At 40.5% G+C, this 22,718-nt stretch overlaps 3 protein-coding genes across 3 annotated transcripts in view; 2 read left to right on the top strand and 1 right to left on the bottom strand.

Moving 5' to 3' along the window:
* The window catches only part of LOC139710586 (roundabout homolog 2-like), a 60,886-nt gene extending 38,435 nt beyond the window's left edge, over positions 1-22,451 (bottom strand). The window contains exon 1 of the mRNA XM_071622512.1: positions 22,313-22,451. Coding sequence (XP_071478613.1) covers positions 22,313-22,451 — 139 coding nt within the window. The remainder of the gene's footprint in view (positions 1-22,312) is intronic.
* LOC139710588 (uncharacterized) lies at positions 7,000-8,976 on the top strand. Its single transcript, XM_071622513.1, has 2 exons — positions 7,000-7,655; positions 8,334-8,976. Exons 1-2 carry the CDS (start codon positions 7,345-7,347, stop codon positions 8,974-8,976), a joined length of 954 nt encoding a protein of 317 aa, XP_071478614.1. The 5' UTR covers positions 7,000-7,344.
* LOC139710584 (uncharacterized) lies at positions 14,321-16,227 on the top strand. Its single transcript, XM_071622507.1, has 2 exons — positions 14,321-14,631; positions 15,579-16,227. The coding sequence occupies exons 1-2, from the start codon at positions 14,321-14,323 to the stop codon at positions 16,225-16,227; spliced, it is 960 nt and encodes a 319-aa protein (XP_071478608.1).
* Positions 22,452-22,718: the final 267 nt, after the last annotated feature.

Genomic DNA, 22,718 nt, shown 5'->3' with positions numbered 1-22,718 from the left:
TGAATTGTAATCAATGATGGATGATGAAATCGAAATAAAATATTGATTGAAACAAAAAAAAAATGTCGCAGATCATATCGAAGCATTTCCAAGGAAATAATGTCTAGAAGTGTACGTAGTGTTAGACTTTGATCATGACAGAAATCTTAGCGAGGTTACAAAATAAAACTATAATATTAACAAAAATCCTCTTTTATTTGCTCTAGGCAAACATCCAAGGACATCACGTACTTTTGCAGCGACTAAATGCCATCGCACAATACTACTTTCGGTCGCACGACAAAGCGACTTTGGATCTAAAATCAAAAAGCGTGTTTTTTCTGGGGCTATTGTGATTTATTTCGGATCCAAAGTCTGTCAGTCGTGCGACTTAAAGTCGTACAGTGAGCAGTGTCCTTAGGAATAAAGTAATTTTACAATGCGCGCCCAGCTCTGCTGGTAGTCATATCAAGAGCTAATAAATATGCCGTTTGACGTCATAAAAAGGAAACTAGATCTGTCGTTTGGGGGACACGATATATATATGGTATAATTTTGAAATTGATAGGCAGAGGACTTTCTGAGTTAACCTCTACACAACTTTTGAGGAGAAATAAAGAAGAATAAAGAATCAGTACAGATACAGAAGGTGATCCGAGAGGATACTCGGATCACCTCATTCACCAAAATTGACTACCAGTGACCTGGTACGACCTCAAGACGAGTGCTTCGTATGTTTGCTGCTTCTTGCAAACATTACAAACAATTGACGACATCTCTGGCTTGCACTGATTTTTGGGTATAGGCACATCTCATAGCTCTGTTCCACATGCGTGAGACCTACTGCGTCTCTACATCCGGTAAAGGTGCCAAGCGGGATTAGCCCGCTTTTGTAGTCTCTCTCCCTTCAGTGTAACACAGTGCTTCCACAACCGTTTATGTATTATTTCCGATCTTCCAACTTGTCGGCCCTAAACATCTGTTAGCTACAAGAAATGACACTGACACATAAAAAGAAGCATGCCGTCGTTGGCTGCTATTTTTTTTCACAATATGGATCTATACAGTTGAAATGATACTTCATTATTTTTTAAACCAACAATCTATAGTAAGATTCTTGACATTGCACATTCATTAAAATCAAATAATACAATTGGTCATGATGAATTGGGCACGTTTCTTTTGAAACAAATTTTTGGTAGTATAATGACACCTTTAGTACATATTTGTAACTCATCGCTCTCAACTGGTATATTTCCGAACTCATGTAAAATTGCAAAAGTTATTCCACTATACAAAAAAGATGACTCCTCTCTTATCTCCCATCAATGCCCATTACCGTCCTATCTCTATTCTTCGTAGTAAGGTAGTAGAAAGACTTGTTTATAACAGACAGTATAATTTTTTTTTAAAATACAAAATGATATAAAATGGAGTGACTGCTCTTATTACCTGTCTGGTGCCTACATTGTTAAACCACCGAGATAAATTTTGGCGCTGCATTGTGAGGTAGCACATTTCTTAACTGCAGAGCAAACATGCTGATTTTTCACTGGACTCTCACTGTTGTCTCAATATATCTATTACGGGCCATCAAGGTTAGCCAGACTGCTAGTTCCGGCAGCCTACTCTGGCGTCCCATCACCAGGCGAGGTAGCTTGTTTGATAAAAATGGATGCCAAACTTGAACTTCCCGCGCAAAGGTTACAACAAAGACGCCGCCTGTCATACCCAGTGGACTCTTTGTTAAGGTTACATAATCACGTCCATACGCCTTTATCATACATAACGTTGGATACCATTCGACAGCTTGGAATCGACCTTCAATCTCGGAGGAAAAAAACGCAACCACAGAGGTAAAAGAGGGGGCAGACGACTTCGAAGGAATATACCAACTGTAATCGGACATCGGATGACATCGGCCGACTCTTCACCTCTGCGAATGGAAAGCGAACCGCCACAAAGAAATAGAACCTGCGGGTGCGTACCGCTTGCGTCAATTCCATTGGTAAGAACATACCCGAGTTTCCTATATTTCTTTTGGCGAACTCGCGGTCGCTCAACAACAAAAATGATGAGTTCTTCACCTATGTAAGAACTTATGATATCGACGTCACAGCAGTCACAGAAACCTGGTTTCGTTGCGATCTACCAGACCATATTACATCATGTTGCAGAATTACGATGTGTGAAATCGAGTTCGCACCGCCTGATGAACTAGAAGTAGTATGGTTGAAAGTCTTCCTAGAACCACTTCCACAATCAGTTTCCATCATTGTCGCGGCCATTTATCACCCAGCCAACACGCCCACAGCCGACAACCTGATCGATCATTTCCTTAAATCGATGGACCTCATTTCGTCTGAGCACCCCAATGTTGGCTTTATCCTACTGGGGGACTTCATTGAGATCGACGTCACTCCGCTGACTGCCAGTAATGGATTTGCACGAGTTGTTAACAAACCGACCAGGGGTCATCAAACACTGGATAAAATTGTGAGTAATATAAACCAATTTTATGTGACGCCATTGATACTACCCCCACTTGGCGCCAGCGACCATGCCACGGTCATGTGGTCTCCACGGGAATTCACACCAAAGCCGAATCTAGTCCAACTCAAACGGACAACTCAACCTATGCCGGACAGTGCCATGCGTGAATTCGGTCAGAAGCTGAGTGATTGTGACTGGTCTCATGTTCATGGTGCTACTGATGTTGACGCTAAATGTGAGACATTCTATTCAACCCTCCTCCCTCTGATCGACACATACTTCCCAACACGCGTACGGTAACAAGAGACCCGGGGGTCTCGCGCTCACCTGAGTATCGCAACTTCACCTTCAATGCATTCTGGCAGACTCTTACCTGAGAACATTGGAAACTTGTGGTGGGGTAGCTTTGAGAGCTGGGGGCATGGTGTCCATTTGCATATTCCATCACACCGACGGACGCCGGACGAAGAGCGATCGCAATAGCTCACTTGAGTCTTTGGCTCAGGTGAGCTAAAAACGCATGACAATGACAAACCTTGGAGCACACCCAAAATCCAATCCTTGATCAAGCAACGTCAGAGGGCATTTTCCGCTGGTAAAACAGCACGCTGGAGGCAGTTAAGGAACAAGTTTACCCGATGCATGACCTCTGGAAAGTCTTCATTTTATGTGGACCACGTACAAAAAAAAATGAAGAAGACAAACCCCTCTCAGTGACATAGAAGTATAACAACTATGACTGGAATAACAACAAATCAGACTCCTGCAGTGATTGAGGGATTACGTCGGGGTGACTTTGTAGGAAAAGCTGGATAGGTCAACGAGTCTTTCATCAATGTCGCCCAGGACATCGACAAACTGCATGGACTTCACCTCCCTCCCCTCGTTCCTACCGACTGCCGAGCCTATCCCACTCGTTCTGCCATAGGAAGTATACAGGGAGTTTCGTTCTATCAACCCGCGGAAAGCCTCTGGCCCAGACGGCATTCCTGCCAAACTCATCACCGAGTTCACTTTATTGAGCAACCCGCTTACCCACTTCATCAACGCGTCTTTCAATGACACTTCAGTGCCCAAACAATGGAAGCGTGCTATCATTGTACCAATCCCGAAAAAAAAACTCTAAGCCATCCTTTGAAGATCTGAGACCAGTCTCGCTAGCGGACCACTTCTCATAAATAGCCGAAAAGTTCATAACCAGCTGGCTCATGAGCAGCACTAGCACCTCTGTTGACCCGTCTCAATTTGGGGATAGGAAAGGACAATCACTGTCATGCAACGGCGCACTATCTCATTGACATCCTGAACACCATCTTTCGCCATACTGATAAACCCAAAACCATGTCAACGCTAGTAGCATTTCAGTAAAGCGTTTGATTGCATTAACCACAACATCCCGATATCCAAGATGCTCGGGATGAATGCCCCGCCCGCAGTAGTCGCGTTGATCTGTAGCTTCCTCTCCGACCGCGCGCAGTGTGTTAGATACATGTCCGCGTACTCTGATTGGCTGGAAGTTTCCGCGGGCGCGCCTCAAGGGACTTTTCTCGATCCGGTCATATTTTCGTGTTTGATCAACGACACGTGTGGTGATAGCGCTCACCCCAATTGGAAGTATGCCGACGATTTGTCATTACTGGAATGCGGGAAAGTGAACGAGTCAACTCTTCAGAACACTGTGCATGAACTAGATATTTGGTCAACAAAAAGCAACATGAAATTAACCCCCAAGAAATGCGTTGCAATGAATGTCCGTTTCGTACGCAAAGAAATGATTCCGCCAAAAAATAAGTACTGCAGTTGTAAAACTTGTTTTGATCCAGAATGACCTCAAGTGGAACTGTCATGTTAATGACATTGTCAAGCGGGTCAGCATGAGGCTACACTGAGGCTGAATCAAGGGATTCAATGTTCCCCTGCCTGACCTGTTGTCGGTCTATTGCTCGTATGGATATATATACGGCCTGTACGTGGTTGAGTATTCTACACCAGTTTGGCACTCGGGTACGTAAGACATAAAGCTCAAATTGCGCTTGTCTAGCGAAGGGCTTGCCGTCTCATGCTTGGGCCGCTGTATGGTAATAACAGACAAGCTCTGGAAATTCTGTGTCTCCCAACTCTAGATAGGAGGCATAAAAAGACGGCTCTCAAAATTTGGTAGAGGTTTGACCAAAAACACAGTCACCCTTCCACCATTGGCCCCCTCCTACACGAACCGCCATAACTTCTCGATCTTTAAACCAGGCAAAGTATAGCAGGTTGAATTAAATCTTCCCCAATTTACACTCTTTTTTCCTACTGCTTCTAGCACACCCACATCTCATGAATTAATCTATAGATGTTGCTTTTGTCATATGAATAATATGTAACGTTGCAATGATAAGATATTTCACTTTGATTATTTTTGTGACAATATATATATTTGAAGTTGAATTGTTTTTTTTACTTCATGCCAGAAAAGATTTTTTGATATATAGTTTATTTAATGCAGTTTCAATCGTAACAAGTGATTTTGTATTATTTGTAAGTCAACTGTTATTCTGGGGAGGTCGTATACTTTTACTGATAGGCCTACATAAAATTTACGGCATAGTTGTCAATCCTCTGTCTTGTTATATAATAGGGAGTTTTCGCAAGCACGACGCGGCCGAGAGTTGAGCGTACCGTGTGCAAAATTTGCTTCTGCGCATGATAAAAATCCGAGAAAACGTCCCGTCCTTGGGGAAAACGAGTCCGATACTCGGCCAAAATAGCGGTCGTACCCGAGGCTGGGCAAGAGTGAGCCAGCCAGCGAAACTTCAAAGATATATGGGGACGGGGTTCCGAGTATGGGGACTGTCACTGCTGATTGCTTCCGCGTATTCTTGGTCTTCCCGTCGTGTAGCGAAAACTCAGCCTGCTGTCACAGCTCTCATGACAGCAACTTTATCCACACATAAACACAACATACACACACACACACACACACACACACACACACACATGCTCCCAGGCACATATCATACGTGTACATGTATTTTATGCCTCTGCAAGCACTTCAACAGAACGTTCGTAATACACCAAGAGGTAATCTCTTCGTGGTAAAAATTGGAATTGTAATATATTTTTTAAGCAGTTCCATTCTATATGAGCAATATCTGTTGGTGGGGTTTTTTGTGATATATTTGTAGTACAACAATAGACAATGTTGTTATATCTTATATGAATGCATACCCTTCATGTACAATTGGGGGCAATCCAGCAATTTCATTGCTGTGTAGAAAACATGCAAAACCGTTCATTTAAATACACACACACACTTATGGACACACACATATACCCATACATAATTATGCACACACCCGCATCCACACACATTATTCACACATATGCTGCCAGTTCACAGACACATCCCTCAAACACCTCAACACATGTTTGAAATACAGTAAGAGGTCATTTCCTCGTGTTAAGAGTTGGAATTTATGTCTGATCACTTTATACATGGAAATGTTTTTGTGTTTATCTATCTATCTATCTATTTATTTATTTATTTATTTATATATTCATTTCACATCTTTTAAAACGGTGGCCCAAGTCATTGGCTGGTGTCCATCGCGGCCCTTTAAAGCACAACACATAAAACATTACAGAATTACAGTTACTAGCAACAACAAAAAAAGAAGAAAAAATAGATACATTTAAATACAATCGGAAATCAAACATACTATAACGCTGATACAACAGCTTCATAGACATGTAAATACTACAACAGCTTCTAAATATACAAAAAAAAACAACACCGTGATTATTTGGGGAAAAACAATGAACAATAACATCTATTGCACAATCTACATAACTTATATAACTGTGTGGGTATTAGTCATTGAGTAAAATATATCTCTTGATATAAAAAGCACACATATCATAATCTACTTTTAAACAATCCTAAGTCAGGGGAACAGCGTGTCTCTAATGGCAAATCATTCCAGTAAGATACTGCTGAGCGTACAAGTGATCGCCTGTAAAATTCCGTACTGTATTGCATTTCGGAATCTCAAGTTTACCTTGATGCGAGTTGCGATTATGGTTATTTGTAGTAGGTTATTTTGTTACATTTTATGTATGCATGTCTTTCATGTACAAATGGGAGCAATTCAGCAATGTCATTGCTGCAAACACGCAAAACCATACACTTAAATACACACACAGACACTAAATGCGCAAACACATACCCGCATACGTCCACGTCATACACATACCCGCATCGTAGCAATGTGTCGGAATTCTATTATTATACTTATATGCATTTTACTCTATATGTACAAAAAGTTATATATTTGCAGTATAAGTATTACACAGTTTTGTTATATTTATATGTATGCATCATACATTTTATGTACAGTCGTGAACATTTCAGCAATGAAACGATCATTTTGTACGCGAGGAGTTAGGTTTCTTTCTCAAAGTTGGCGCCTGATCTGAAAGACCCTTATTTTTCAAGATTGTTTTTTTGTTCTCAACAGAAGGGATTTCATTTACAAAGTGTGAACTGTTCTGTCCTCAGTGCTCGTGGACATAAATCTCAGAGAAGTTATTCATACAATGTGTACGTGACAACTGCAACGGGAAAAGGTTCACTGCTAAAAGTGTTTGATGTGCCAAATCACTACTTCAGAACTTTATACGAGGACCCAACACACGGCCGCGAGCAAAATCTGTGACTGCTTATTCAGACCTTTCTTTGTTTTTCTTAAAAGAATCTTGTTGAGACTAGATATTTGTCAAAGTAATATAAAGGATATACAAGTTCAGTTTTTTCGTCATTTCAAATCGTGGCTTTGAAGAGGGAAAGTAGCAAGGAAGTAAGGCAGCCTATAGATTGCAAAATGGCGGATGACCACCCAGACGGGGACGACCGACTCGATAGCCTCGGCGGCCGCGGGAGAAGAGGAAGGAGCGCGCGTATTCCTCTGGTGTATTCCTCGCACCGTCTCCACGGCGTTGACAAAATGTTTGAGCTTCATCAACGGAATGGAAGTCTGGTTCGAGCCCTACGTCTACTGCAAACTGACTGCGTTGGAAGTAAAGCACGCAATGGGACAAGACATCCCTATGGAGCTAGACGGAAACGAGGAGATCTTCGCGAAGGCGACCGAACTAATGTGGAAGATGACAGGCACCAACATCCAGACCGACCGAATTGCGTAAGAATGAGTGATATACTTATGTAGATGACAACCCTTTATGTACGTGTGTCAACACCGTATCAGGGCAATTACCCCCGAGGGCAAATTAACCCCTGTTGAATACTTGTTAGTTTTAAGGTTAGAGTATAGATTAGGGTTAGGATTTGGTTTAGGGTTAGAGTTTGGGTTAGGGTTCGAATTAGGTTCAGGATTAGAATTAGGGCTAGGGTCAGGGGAAGGGTATGGGGTTATTACGTAGGGAGTAATTGTCCTAGACCCGTCAACACTTATATGTCTGTATAATATGTGTGAGGGTGTGCGTGTTTAAAAAAAAAAAAAACAGATGTGTAGACTCGCCACAAAGAACTTCATTATTAATTTTTGTGTCTCAGAACATTACATTTCTACTGTAGTCGATGGTGAAGTTTACCTAGTGACTAGAAGTAGAACATATATTTACAAACTACTTTAGGCCTATAATTCACCATGAAAGACCATTATCGGAGAAAAGCAAGCGACAGGATTTGTTGTTGTATATAGGCTTATGTCAACCACACTCCAATCCACAGAGATAAAAGCTGTTACGCGTAAACGAAGTAACTTATAAATAATAGAAGCTTTCCAAAGCTTCTTTTTACGTTATTTTTTGAATTTACATTGACTTTTATCATTCCTTTTCCGTGATGCTGTTTTCAGATACGCGAATGTGAAAAAACAGCTGGAGTCAAGGCTAGGAAAGTATATATTCGTCAAGGACATGGGCTTTGGTGTGGACGAGGAAACCCGAAGCTACCTGCCCAGGGGCTACCGCCATACCTTCCTCATCAGATCGCCTGAGCGCACAGTCTACTCGTTCCGAAACGCCTATTTCAACCACTTTCGCGAGCGGGGTATTTTATCGGAAAGCGCAACGAAGGCGTTCAACCTCAAACGCGACTGCTTCCACATGGGTCCTGGCTACTACGTCAAAGATGTCTACGACATGTGGAACTACGTCCGCGAGCAAATCGATCCGAACCCCATCGTGATCGACACCGACGATCTCCTGACCAACCCGCGAGTGATGCTCCAGAAGTACTGTGAGCTCATCGGTCTTCCGTACAGTGAGTCCCTGCTCCAGTGGGATGCCTCCCTGGATATCTTTAACACGTGGAAACAGTGTGCCGACGACATGATCTTCAAGATGGCCGACTTCTACGGACGCGCGGTGTACAGCTCTTCCTTCATACCACCCAGCGACCCTGTACCTCGAGAGAAGATGACGTCCGACGTCATTGAGGGTATCGAGGAGACCATGAAGTATTATCAGGAGATGTACGAACATCGCATTACACCATGATGAATATTAAACGTCGAGCTGCACTTAAACAAGGAATCATGGCCGTCTACAAAATCACCATAGAAACATGTGAAAAGAAATTCGATGCACGAATCGTGTGACGTCATTGCGAAATGTCACGTGATGATTATCGTGACAGGTTGCAATCAATCACTAGATTTTAACTGCTTTTGAAAGATTAAAAAGAAATGAGTTTACCTCAAAGCCTGTACAGTTAAAAGAAGCTCCTAAAATTCTATGACACTGATTTCCTATTGCAATATTCAATTGATTCTTTATGTACTTTTGATAGCCCATCGAGATACGTATAGTCCAAATTTCAGTCTAGATGGATCTGGCACATCAGCAAGTCAAATATGTTTAGTGTTTGCCGATGTGACCTGTAGTGACATTGTTTTTCTTCAGAATAAAAATGACCTGTAAACTACTTTAAGATCACTCGTACATATGGGCTTACATTTTTCCTGAATTTCTCGAGTGGCTTAAAGACGTTCGCTTTTTCTGGTTTTCTTTTTTGCTGTTGTTGACAAAGAAGCGAGAGCTTTTCAATTTGTTTTTGTTTTTTTCAAAATGTGTATTTTGACAGATTAGATACTAGCACACAAGAGTCTTATGGAGTACTAGATAGGTAAGAATGGTGTCAGCTGCCGTACAGCATAAATCGCAACTGATTGAATTCACTTAATTTGATTTTCATTCATTTTTCCGCAATCTGCGTTTGAAATATTGATGCGCTAGGGGCATAGTTTCTGCTTGTCAATCAATTGTCCCAATCCTCATCAATTTTAGAGTTTAGTATCGATATAAATGCTTTCCCAATTAATATTCTGATAAGCAATACACTGCATAAATCATAATCCCTCCGGAGGACTGGTATGATTTTTTTTTTCACGAGAGAAAAAAAAAATGCTCATATAGGTCTCTACATTTTAGCACGAAACGAACATACTTGTGAAGAATTTAGATGAATATATGTTTCATAGTGTATATTTATCATAAACTCATATAATTCCCATAAACTGCTTTTTAAATGCAATTTTCTATTTCGGGCTTATAAATATGTGTCTTCCTGTCATTCATTATATCTGTACACCCCTACCATGACTACTTACCGTTCCTCTTTCTTCCAATCTTGTTCTGTTTGAATGTGTTTGTGCGCACTTGTTCTCTGTCCGAGGGGTTTTCACCTTGTTTTCTCAGTTTTTTTACTAGATATTCTTTTAACAGGGGGACTGCAAACTACAAGTTCTGCTTTTTAGCAGTCCCCTCCATTTCCAACATCCTTTTTTCAATATTTGTCCGGAACTTCATATATACTGTATCACTATTCATATTGTTTTTCATTGTATTGTTGTGTTATTATGTGTATCACAATGTTGTAATCATGTGTTAGAAACGAAATAAAACGAGATTAGAATAATGAAATATCGAAAATGAATATAATTTCAGAGTAATTATAGCTGCTATTGGATATTTTCATACCTAGCGGACCAATATTAATTCTTTCGAAGTAACATAAGACAGTGTATTAACTTTTCAACTAAAAGAAAAATTCCAAATTTAAATTGATATCCCTCCAAAATTCATTTTTAAGACCTTCCCATGTCAAAGAAATATTCTAAAGGAATTGCAAAAATGGACGTATTAACCTCATTTGATCCTATGAACAAAGCAAAAACAAAACTACTTTATTTGAATTAACTATCACCATGCAATACGAGTGAGGTAATTTACGCATGGAATAAACTTTCCTCCAGAACATAATCATATAACTATATATCCCTCCAAGATAATAAAATGATAACCCACTGTTAGCCTTAACAGAGTATAAGGAGAAATTATTGAAAATCCAAAATCCAAATCGGTCTAGCATAAATCAGAAGCATTTCGTAACATTTCTTTTTATTTCATTGTTCCCATTCCATACAAAAAGAAACTTTAATGAAGGCCCTGTATTACCTACAAAATTGAATTCTTCAGGGCCAAGCATGTTAACAATCTTTTCATTTCACTGAAAAAAATCTTATAATCAATTTATCCCGTACCTCCGTATCTTAAGAAAAGATTATGCTTTAACCTCAACTAATTTACCAAAAGTGTTCATGGTATTTTCATCATGAAGTTAATGTCACAGTTGTGTGCAAAAAAAAACAACAACAAACAAATTCAAACAACACTTCCATCTACTAATTGATGCGGTATCTCTAACAAAAAGGGGTATATATCATTTACCTTAAGACTTTTTTTCACCTTTTAAACCCGAAAACTAATTCCATGAATAGCAGAATTTTTGCTATTACATGAAGCAACGATCTCTGTACAGAGTATAAACGACCTTTATTGATACTAAAATACCAGGTAGATATATCCCATTAACAAAATTAGCCCCAGTGTTTAGATCCGTTCACAATAAAATGGTAAAAACCTTAAAATAATTGCAATACTTTTTGCGAAAAAAAAGACATACTGAGATATTCTCCGATACAAAGATTCGTTGGATTAAAACAAACAACATCATCATCACCACCACCATCTTCTGTCAACTTTATTGTCCCACCTACACGAGTCTGAGTCTGTCCCACGAATCCAAGTCTGGACTGAGCAATGTTGTGTGTAAGCATACCGTCCCCTCTACCAAGAGGCAAAACACTCTGTCCCTCGGATAGGACACAAAATGGAGGTCCCGTGTGTGAGAGAGTCACAACTCATCGTTAAAGATCCCGCTTCATTCATTCATCGCAAAGAGCAGGATGTTTAACCCGGTGAAGTGGTACATCCAACTGGACCCCATGGAAGACCAGCTTAACGTAGCTGAATATGGGCTATCCAGCCATCTTCTCAGATGGAAAATGAACAAACAAACAAAACAAACACTTCTACTCAAAGGTGAACGTTACTTATAGGGAACTAAAGGTGAACAGTTACTATAGGGAATAATCGTTAATCGATAATCACTTTATTGGTATAGTGTTAAGCAGGATCCTAGGATGCCTATCCTCAACACGTCATTATTATTACATTATGTTATGTTGACTGTATACTGTATAAATGGTTTCTTTCGCGTACAGAAACTTTCGCGTATGTTTAAATTCGCGGTCGATAATGATGGCGTTGTAACAAGCGACGAGTACAAAACATTTTCGCGTGATGTTAAATTCGCGGTTCAACCTCAAAGCGTAAAAAGCGCGAAAATAAAACCACCGCGAAAGAAACCACTTTTACAGTATTACGATTAGCCTTTTCCGCGATCGATATTATCGAGAAAGAAAAGTCTGTACTTTATACAAATACAAGGCACCTGAAACGTAGAAGGAAGAAACATGCCAACTACAGATATGTTTACAACGTTTGGTATAACAATATTGTCCTTAACAAACACACACACACACACACACACACACACACAAACTTTCTTTTAGATGGTCTGCAAAGTTTTGGAATTCTACATTGCAGTAAAATGCATCGAGGCCACTGCAATTGAAACCGTTTCAATGATCGATATTCTAGAATTTGATAGTCTTAGTCACATCTTTCCTTAGCTCCTACACGCCGAAATGTTCTGTGTAAACAGAGCGATGTTGGTACAGTGCACTGTTATTATGATGAACATGGTTATAACGAAATTCAGGTTATAAAACGCAGTAAAAAATTCAGACCGCCGAATTATCCACTATTAGTTCTTTATCACATATTCGGTTACGACGAAATTTCGAAATTACGAAAGATTGCCGGTCCCGAGGACTTCGTCATAACGGGAGTCCACTGTATATAGGGCTTACGTGCTAATTCATTTACTGTTTGTCTTTCGAATCCCGTCGGGAGAAAGGGGGATATGAAATAAGGAATATCACTTCCAGGGACAATAATGATATACTTTTGAAAAGACAGTGTCTTAGACCAACAAAAGGGGCACGTGGTATTTCATCTATCTCATCGTACAGAAGTGGTGCTTTTTCTGCACGTCGCGAACTATATGGGACAAAGGAACGTCCCGTCCCCTCCCCATTAGCCTCCCCTCCCCCAATTCCGCCACCCCTTTGAGTAATACTTACTAGATGTATCTTTTTCCTTGCGTTACCATAATGAACGAGTTACGCTTCTATTATCGGCCAGTTATAAGACTAGTAGTAAACTTATCGTCAATAGCTGGCGACAGGCCATCGCGATTTCCTCTTGATCAAGCAGAACGTTGCTGCCATAATCTCCTTCGGCTTCTTTTACTGATCAGTTCTATCAGACTGGTATGATAGGAACAACTATTCGTCGATAGTTGGCGCTATCAGCTCAATCCTCTTTGGTTGTGAGTGACTAATGAATGAATGAATGCGATATGATATCAAGAGGCCACTGCGTCCAGCAGAACGCGTTATTATTGTCATATAAAGTGGAAACAAAATAAATTGTATTTCCTGTCGCTTCTCACACAAATGCCATCACGCCACCAGCATCCGTCCAGTACCCACGGGTGATTGCTAAATCTCCAGTGATATTATCATCTTCCTTTTTTTTTTAATTCATATTCTGAAGTGTCTTAGAGTAGACTTACAAAAACAATTGTTTCATCACCTTCAAACAATGGGGTTTTCAAGATAACCGTTTACTGCATAACTGCATAAATTGTGTATTTTGACTATTTTTTATATGCGTGGTTTGAATCTACGTTGAAATGACAACGAAGATTTCATGGAATTGTAGGTTATGTCTACTAAAACAGCGAGGTGTATTATATGCATTTCACTTTTAATGTACAATGTGTCTTATCAGTGTGGCTATTGTTACGTGTCCATCTGGTAGTTGTAACTTTTTACCATTACGGACACCAAACAGCAATCCTTGCTTCCAGGAGATACCATTCCGGATGCATTTTATAACGCAATGCGCATGCGCTGCATACACTTTAAGACGTGAACGTGCCTTGCAAGTTGTCATTTTTCACCAACAGTTATCTGGCTGTTTGAACAGCATTTTGACCTGGACACAAGGACAGTATTAAGAATTACGTAACCGATGATTAAACAGGTCTTTTCATTGCTCCGTAATAAGGGGGCGGGTCAAACATTGCGTGGGGGGGGGGGGGGGGACTCTGATGCATGTTATCAAGGGGCAAATGTACTTGACGCGCTCGATAAGTACCACGAACGGTATAATTAGTGCTGCACACCTATTCAGCCCGTACTGCTAAGTTAAGATCCCAGGGCGTACAGGCGAAGTGCTCAAAGTGGCAAATTGGAAACAATTTGAATTTTCAGCAAGAATACCAAAAACAAATCGGGGATAAAAGTCTTATTTCTCGCTCTAAGAGCAGGAAGCGAAAAGGGCGTTGAACACATTGAAGATAGTCAAAATGGCAAATGGACATGAAAATGCGAATATCAACGGGAATCTATCAGCCGAGAGCGAGAAGGGAGCCCGTGTATTTCTCTGGTGCAGTCCGCGGACGGTCTCGACAGCAATGACGAAATGTATGAGCTTCATCGACGGCATGGTAGTCTGGTCCGAGCCTTTCGTCTACTCTTTCCTGACAATGAAAGAGCTCAAGCACGCGACTGGACAAGACATACCGATGGAGCTGGAAGGTAACGAAGAGATCTTCGCCAAAGCCACCGAACTAATCAGCAAGATGACCGGTTCGAACGTCTACACAGAGCGGATCGTGTAAGATCATGCATCAAATAATTACATAATGTATGGCCATTTCTATACAAAACGAGTATTATGATCGTGTATAAAACATTAAATGTATACATAAAAGTAGAAGAAACTGGGTTGCGACGGCACCAATTTTCTCGCAATTATAAATAAATATGAATAATAATTACTATAATAAAGAAAAAAACCAACGTGTGAACTGCAATATGGCTGACAGTGCTGAACTATAAAGGAGCTCAAGTAGTACAAATAGGTTGGAAGGCGTTGCTTTATTAGTGACTTGCTGGACAGCGTTACAGTCGAAGCCTCGACAGCAACTGAAGCAACTTTGTATACAGTTTTCTTACGTAAACCTAATTTAAGCACTTCGCTATCACATAGAGTCTCTAACGTTAGAGTCAAGGTAAATTTAAAATGATGGGCCTGTATATGGCGAAAAACATAAAAGCTGCCCTTTTCAATCAAAAAGTAAAGTTCGATAATCATTTTCTAAGACGACATTCTGTCGGAAAATCTGAAATAATTGATTATGAGAAAGGTTTGAAATCATAATAGATACCATTATTTTATTACTGTGTGAGTTTGTGTGTGTGCCTGTGCGTGTGTAGTACAGATACTATACTTCTCTAGGTACAGTGTCTAAGTAACACAGTAAGCCATAGGCCTTTAGTTCGTTGATGTTAATTCTTTTTTTTTAATTATACAACTTGTCTGCTGAGCACATTAGGTGAAACAAAATTAAACACATTTTACATCTTCTAACAATACGAAGGAAAACACTTTCATTTTAAAGAAAACGGGAACGCTTTTAAAATGACTCGCATTTCAATGTACGATAGAAAAAAAAAGTACACATACACAGCATTAACAATCGCCTAGAGATGCGCCGAAATGAAGCTGTACATATGACCAAATATTTCATGATGCTAAATTTACATGATATTTTAACACAGATACTCGAAATTGAAGGGTCGGCTGGAAGCTGCAAAAGGAAAGTACGTTTTCGTCAAAGACATGTGCCTAGGTGTAAGCCCGAAGACGAGAAGGTACTTGCCGGACGGATACCGCCACACCTTCCTGATCAGGACTCCAGAACGTACGTTGTACTCCTTCCGAAACTCTTATTACAAACACTTACTCAGCCACGGTCAGCTGAGCGGTGACGCGGCAGATCCGGACAAGTTCCATCTCATGCATGATTGTATTCACATGAACCCTGGCTACTACATCAAGGACGTCTACGACCTCTGGAAGTACGTCCGAGAGGAGATCGAGCCGAACCCCATCGTCATCGACGCCGACGATCTCCTGAACAACCCGCGGGGGATTCTGCGGAAGTACTGCGAGCTTGTCGGTCTTCCGTTCAGTGAGTCCCTGCTACAGTGGGATGCCTCCCTGGACAGCATCAAGACGTGGACACAGTGCGCAGACGACCAGATCATGCAGATGATCGACTTCTACGGGCGCGCCATGCAGAGCTCTTCTTTCCTGCCGCCCAGTAAGCCCGTGCCCCGGGAGAAGATGACACCTGACGTCATCGAAGCGATAGACGAAACGATGAAGTATTTCGAGGAGATGTATGAACATCGCATCAAGGCGTAACATCCAGCAATTGTAATTTTGAAGTCCTACTTGACACAAATGCACCGGAAAAAAAGTACTAACTATTGCGTCCATACCCAAAATACTTTTCTTTTTTAATTCTGGGATGAACAACTCAATCCGGTCAAGTTGATTAACGCGGAAACCACGGACAGCATAGTCAGGACTCGTTCGAGCCGCTTTTCACCCGTGGCTGAGAGGCGAGCTGTCACTGTTACCACGTGAAATGACGACGTCTCGTTGATAGCGGCCTTAACCTCCAAATCTTTACCCAACAACTGGATTACATTTACGAACCAAATTCGTCATCGACGTTATTTCACAAAACGTTTTTTTACCGGCAAGTGCCCATATTAGAGCAAGTCAGGAATCTCTGCCCTCCAATTTTGTCGACTGTGTTCACAGTTCCAAGAGCATCCGAGTGCTGAACATGGAAGAAATGGATCCATGACATGCTTTACTACGATCTGAATTTCTCCGTGACCACTCATGAATAACCAAATTAAATGGGGTTTTCTGAAAAATAAAGTTAAGAAGCTGTAGTTTCATTCCCTGAAGTATATGCAAACAGATTGTTCAATCATTTTGAACGTTATCAAAGACGATTGTATTTTTTTTTTGAGGGGGGGGGGGAGGGCACGGTGTACACCAGCTGCGGTAATTCCGTACAACCTGTATACAGGGGACGGTGTAGGTGTATATACAAAGTGTACATAGTTACAGAGGAGGAGAGGAGGACAACCTCACTACACATACCGGTAGCAATTATCGCGTGTCGCGCAATCCAACTGATGCAATTGGAACATTCTTGCTGAACACAAAATGGCCACTTTGTTATCGAGACAGTCTTGCATTAGTGATTGCTTTACTACGTTATGCTTTTGCCGAAACGATAATAGCAGTATACATTCTCCTTCAGTAACCACACCCTCTCTTTCTTATCATAGATTATTCTTGAACATTTATTGAATTGTCGGTTCATAAATATATCAATTTTGTTATCAATATTTTCCCTGTATCTTCTGACAGTGTCTGAGCAATAGCTGTAAAATGCTCAAATCAAATCACAGTAAATGTTACAACTGTTGTACTACACTACTTAAGGTGAATCACACATTATTTAAAATATTGCTAACATATTAATACCAGGTGAATACCGTTTATTTGACAACAGAATGTGGTTGATGTTGTTCTCTCATGCAATATTCGAGACTAATGCGCAGAAAACTTCTGCACACGTTGAAGAGCCCTGTCACAGATGCACTGTGAGATTCTTCATGGAAATAAAATTGAAATTGAAATTGAAAAAATTGAAGTGCCATTGTCGCTTCCAGTTTGTGTCACGCGCATCTCAGTTCCCATACGATTCAATGGAGTCATTTGTGTTATACTTTTCCGTTCTTACACCCTTTTTCCTGGTTATAATTCAGCCATAAAAGATTCGAAAGTTTGTGCAATGTGTTAATACAACATAAGTGTGACAGTGTACACAATGATAATAAGGTTTACTGCGCCAATTGCCACTCAAAGCATACCAAAGGTCAAGAGACAATCCCATCACATGCTTGCTGTAACGCTAGCAAAGTCACAGACCAGCTCTTTTACCTTTTTTTTTCTTCTCTTTTTTCCCCCTTACGTGCCACAGACAGATGTCACAGTTTCTTATACGGTACTGTCTCGTGCATTTAATTGTTGGTCCAATGTTCATGCTTTCTTTCTTTCTTTCTTTCTTTCTTTCTTTCTTTCTTTCTTTCTTTTCCACAAATGTTCGCTGCTGTTTCTGTCGGCGTTTTACATTAAATTCAAGTTTTTCAAGAATACACAGTGTAGCGGCAGGAAGTATTATTTCCATGTAAATCAGTTACCAAATAGGGGTCCCACCCCTTGGTCGCCCTCAAGAAAAGTACTGTGTTTAAATAGGTATGGCACCCCCAAATCCCTTAGATAATCCCTCTGAGGAGAGGGGTAACATTGTGCCACACCAGCAGTTGGCACATCATCCTTTGTGAGGCAAGGACCACTTGCACCCCAGCAGAGATGTGTAGTGAAAAAGTCTGTGAAGTCAGGGACGGATAACAGTCGGTAAGTTATAACTCTGTCCAAATTTCTATATATTTGAGATGTGGCTGATCAAAGGCAGTTGCACGAAACATTAAATGTTATATTTTAGTCAGTATTATTGTCTGTTTGTAGTATCTGTGTTCCTCATGCACAGAAAGGATACATAGCAGGGGAGAGAATAAGAAGAAAGACATCTCGCAGATTGATACGATTCTTTCAGGCTTTCTCTAGTGAATATTGGTTGAATATATGAGTGATTTAGCTGCTATATCTGTTTGCAGATATATAGGCAGAATCAAAAGCTATGTTATGTCTTATATTGTTGCAATGAAGTGTCCTACTGTAGATGTAAGTTTGCTCCGGATACTATATGAAATGTGAATTGGCTTGCAGGAGCAGAGTGTAGTACATTGTATATAACAAGTGCTGTGTGAACAACTCCTAGCTGTAATCTCAGCTTTTAACCTTGTGTGTGAACATGACAGTATGAGTCACAGTGTATTGTATATAGCATGCTGTAAGAACAAAGAGAATACGATGCCCAAAGTTTGATACAAGTTCAGGTGTATGGGGCAGTGTAGGTGGACAATGCCATTGTCCAGCCAAGAGGCAGTAAAACCCTCTGTACATAAATCGAGATTAGTTTAGCTTTTCAGACCCGGTTGCAGCATACTTTGCTTGTGGAGTTGTGTAGATGGCATATATCTTACAATTTAACTTACGACGTAGTTGTGGTATAATGAAATGATTCTTCATTATGCACTGTATATTTTCTATGAGCATATAAGCTCAGATGTAGTGAAGAAAAAGGCGAATTTACCTTTCTATCGTGTTACGGGTCTGTGATGTGGAATAGTGCACCTCCTACAGAAGTTGTTTAGGAGCATCTTGATTGTATGTGCCTCTTCCAATGTTTGGGTTTGTAGCAGAGCAGGAAGGGATTAGCTCACTACGAAAAGAGGTCTGAACGAACAGGCTCTTTGTTTTATCACAGTTTTGCCTCTCCTCCTATATTCTGTACCTTGCTTCAGCCTTCTCTCTCTCTCTCTCTCTCTTCCAATTAATCCTCCATTTCCTTCTTTATTGCACTAAATGTAGTGTACTGTGGAAGTTGTTATCTAATTTATGCAATGCTGGAAGAAGCTTGCAAGTTTCGATGTTAGTGAAAGAATACACTGACTCAGTTGAGCCAGGAGTATTTAGGCTATGTATATACTGCGCAAATTGTATGTGCACTGTTGAATAAGGTAACAGAATTAGTTGAATTGAAGAAGAAACAAAGAATTGTAACAGAGTACAAAGAATGCAAACGTTATTATGTATTTGTATTGTATTTTTTCTGTTCACTTGCAGTGAACCACGCTTATGTGCAGCCGATGCATACACATGCCAGCTCGATGCTGCTAAAGAAGAACGCCAATAAAGATGCTATTAGTGTTTGAATAGTAAAGAAATTGGTGCCTGTGATCATTGGGCTCGTCGAGTGGAGAGTCTGATTGGTGCACGCGTGCGTTTGGACTGAATCTTAACTACTTCTGTGTAGAAGGCTCGCTTGAGTGCGAGATAACGCTACACACAGTGTACATGTACAATGTAAGTCCGGTATGGCACCATCTTGTTCGTCAAGTCGATTGATTCCTAAATCACCTTTTCATCATCGTCAAAAAGTGTGAGCACAGAACAGCAACAATCATCTTAATGAACACAGAGTTATATTGTACAACATAGATCTGAAGGAATGCAACTGGAATCAATGAGGGGAGCTCTTTTTACCCATTTTAGTACTGTAAATATGAGTCCCGGGCTGAGGGAATATAGGTTTAGGGGGTATAGGTTTTATGAACTAGATAAGGGATTATAATAACTTCTGTGTGGATGGAACTAATCCATTGATAGATTCCGTTTGTTTGAGTAGATTACTTTTTTTTTCATTATGTATCACGCGAACTTTGCTATCTTTATGTACCTAAAATTTGTATCCTTGTGTATCTTCCTTATCTTTACTGGTCGATAAAATATTATAGTATGACTTGATATCGATGATAACATTTCTTGATGTTCTGTGTTCTTTTATTATTTTGTTATATCTTTCTTTTTTTGGGGGGAGGGAGGTCTTTGCATTGTTTTTTTATCCCTTGATGATTTTATATCGAATTCATGAAAGATAACTGGATGCACGTCACGAGACCGACATCCACGAGTCATACAGCCCACGGCACACCTCACAGGTCATACAGCCCATGAGTCATACAGCTCACAAGTCATACAGCCCACTAGTTATATAGCCAACGAGTTCGACACTAAGTAAATACAGCCCATGAGTTCGACACTACGCACTAAAGGTTCACGAGACCGACACTACGCAAACAAAGCTCACGAGACCGACACTACACAAAAGAGGCTCAATTCAGAGACCAACACTAGGCAAAGAAGGCCCACGAGACCGACAGGATGAACAGCGCCACCTACAGACCAATTTATCGTATGGCAGGGGTGTCCAGATAATGGCATAAGGAATATATGAGAGATGGAAAAGGAGAGTTGCTAGGGTGTTAGCCGTCCGTTGCCCTCCCCCCCCCCCGAAATGTTCAAGATCTTTAATTGTGTTTTCATGCCTGTGTCTTTGCGAAAGAATAAACAAAACTGAGTAAAAGTGTGCATCAGATGTTTCTACATGAATTTGAAAAAAATATGCCAAAACACCTTCGTATCTCTTTCCGCAAAACACATGTACGCTTACTTTGAAAATATATATATATAATTATGATGTGGACATTCAGATCAACAAATCAGGAAAATAGCCATCCGTGAAATGAAGCTTACAAGGAGATATTTCACAAAATGGTCAATGTTGCAGTGCACATCTGTTTTACATAATCTGGAGGGGCGTAGTCATCTGCGAAGGTGTTGATTTAGTATAAATTCACAGAAAATAAAGTAATCATCTATTCAAAGGTGGCGTTAAGGATTCCTAATAAGAAGATGTTTCCATGAAAACGGCTTTTTCTATTTCAAGAAAAATGTACCGTGTTGAGTATAATAATTTGACAAACACGAGCAACAAATAGAGGTGAATCGGTGGGATATAAAGCGTTTTCATCCATTGAATGTCATACATTACAGTTACATGCAGAGGAAATTACAAACATAGAATGGTTATTCTACAACGTTTTAGCAGGATATCTATTGGGTATTTATTCTATTAGGTATCTATTAGGATATAAGGTAAGACACCTAATAAGGACTATATTAACTAGTGAAGCGAGAAAGGAAAAGAAAAAAAATCTACATCCGGTCCATCTTCTAGCTAGAAATTGGGAAAGCATGTTAAAAATAGCATGATGGCATCATCAAAGATCTAAAATTGAACTGTACATCGTTCTTGTCCTCTTTTATTAGATTATTATCCTTTTTTTTTGGGGGGGGGGTCCATGCAGAGTACAATTCCATTAAAAAATAATAATAATAACATTCAAAATAATCGGTAACAATATCGCTCCCCGTAGCGTGACAGAACGCCCCCCTAAAAGACACACGTGTAGAAATACATACTTGATGTCGCTGATATAGATAGAGCTGTTCAATTAGTTACAATCTCTCGCTCGATAGTGTGTCAAAATTGCACCTGCCAGTATGTTATTTTCCCCTTCATGGCACACCATGTGCAGGTAAATACTTGTAACTGACATGTAGATGGCGCGGTTCATGCTGTCGGTCTCATGGGCCTTTTTTGCCTAGTGTCGGTCTCGTGAGCCTCATTAACGTATAGTGTCCGTCTCGTAAGTCTTTTCTGCGTATTGTCGAACTCATGGGCTGTAAGACTCGTGAGCCGTATAACTCGTGTGATGTATAACTCATCATTGCTCATGGACCTGTTTTTGTTTTTTTATGTCGGTCTAATGGACCGTATGACTCGTGGGTGTCGATCGGTCTCGCGGGATGACCGCAGATAACTGGGGGGGGGGGGGGGGGGGGGGGGACAATGCCTAGATTGTCCCTTTGTTTGTCGCAAGCGGCGCCCTACCTGGTCTCGGTGGTTCATAGTGGACGCATCGTTGCTTATTTGGGTTCTTCTGGTCAGGGTTGAAGGATGGAAGCGATTCGCAATCGAGTGCCTCGGGCCACACTAGTCCAGCTGCTGTGATGTCACTTTCACACTCCATCTTGGCCTAAGAAAGGGAAGAGAAAGAATTGAATAAAATAGCCGTATTATTTCAAGCATGGTAATTGGTCAAAACACCTCACGTGATGACATTCAGCTTTCTTTTATTGCCCACTGCACGTGAGAGCAGACGTTGCGCAAAAATAAGTGACATACCATTCTCGTGATATCGCGTTGAAGTTTGTCGATCATTCATCGTTTATTGGATCTAACGTTTGACTGCCGAGTTTTTCAGCAAAACTCGCTATTTTACAAATGAAAAAAAAGC

Source organism: Diadema antillarum, unplaced genomic scaffold (assembly GCF_040938485.1).
Source record: "Diadema antillarum isolate AM-2024a unplaced genomic scaffold, OU_Dant_1.0 seq00001546_RagTag, whole genome shotgun sequence".
Lineage (NCBI taxonomy): Eukaryota > Metazoa > Echinodermata > Echinoidea > Diadematoida > Diadematidae > Diadema > Diadema antillarum.
This window is presented reverse-complemented; position numbering and strand designations above follow the sequence as displayed.

Excerpts from the sequence above, each read along its gene's own strand:
- LOC139710588 (XM_071622513.1), top strand. The coding sequence starts at position 7,345 with ATGACCACCCAGACGGGGACGACCGACTCGATAGCCTCGGCGGCCGCG. Across the intron at positions 7,656-8,333 it reads ATCCAGACCGACCGAATTGC|ATACGCGAATGTGAAAAAAC; the intron begins GTAAGAATGAGT and ends TGCTGTTTTCAG.
- LOC139710584 (XM_071622507.1), top strand. The coding sequence starts at position 14,321 with ATGGCAAATGGACATGAAAATGCGAATATCAACGGGAATCTATCAGCC. Across the intron at positions 14,632-15,578 it reads GTCTACACAGAGCGGATCGT|ATACTCGAAATTGAAGGGTC; the intron begins GTAAGATCATGC and ends ATTTTAACACAG.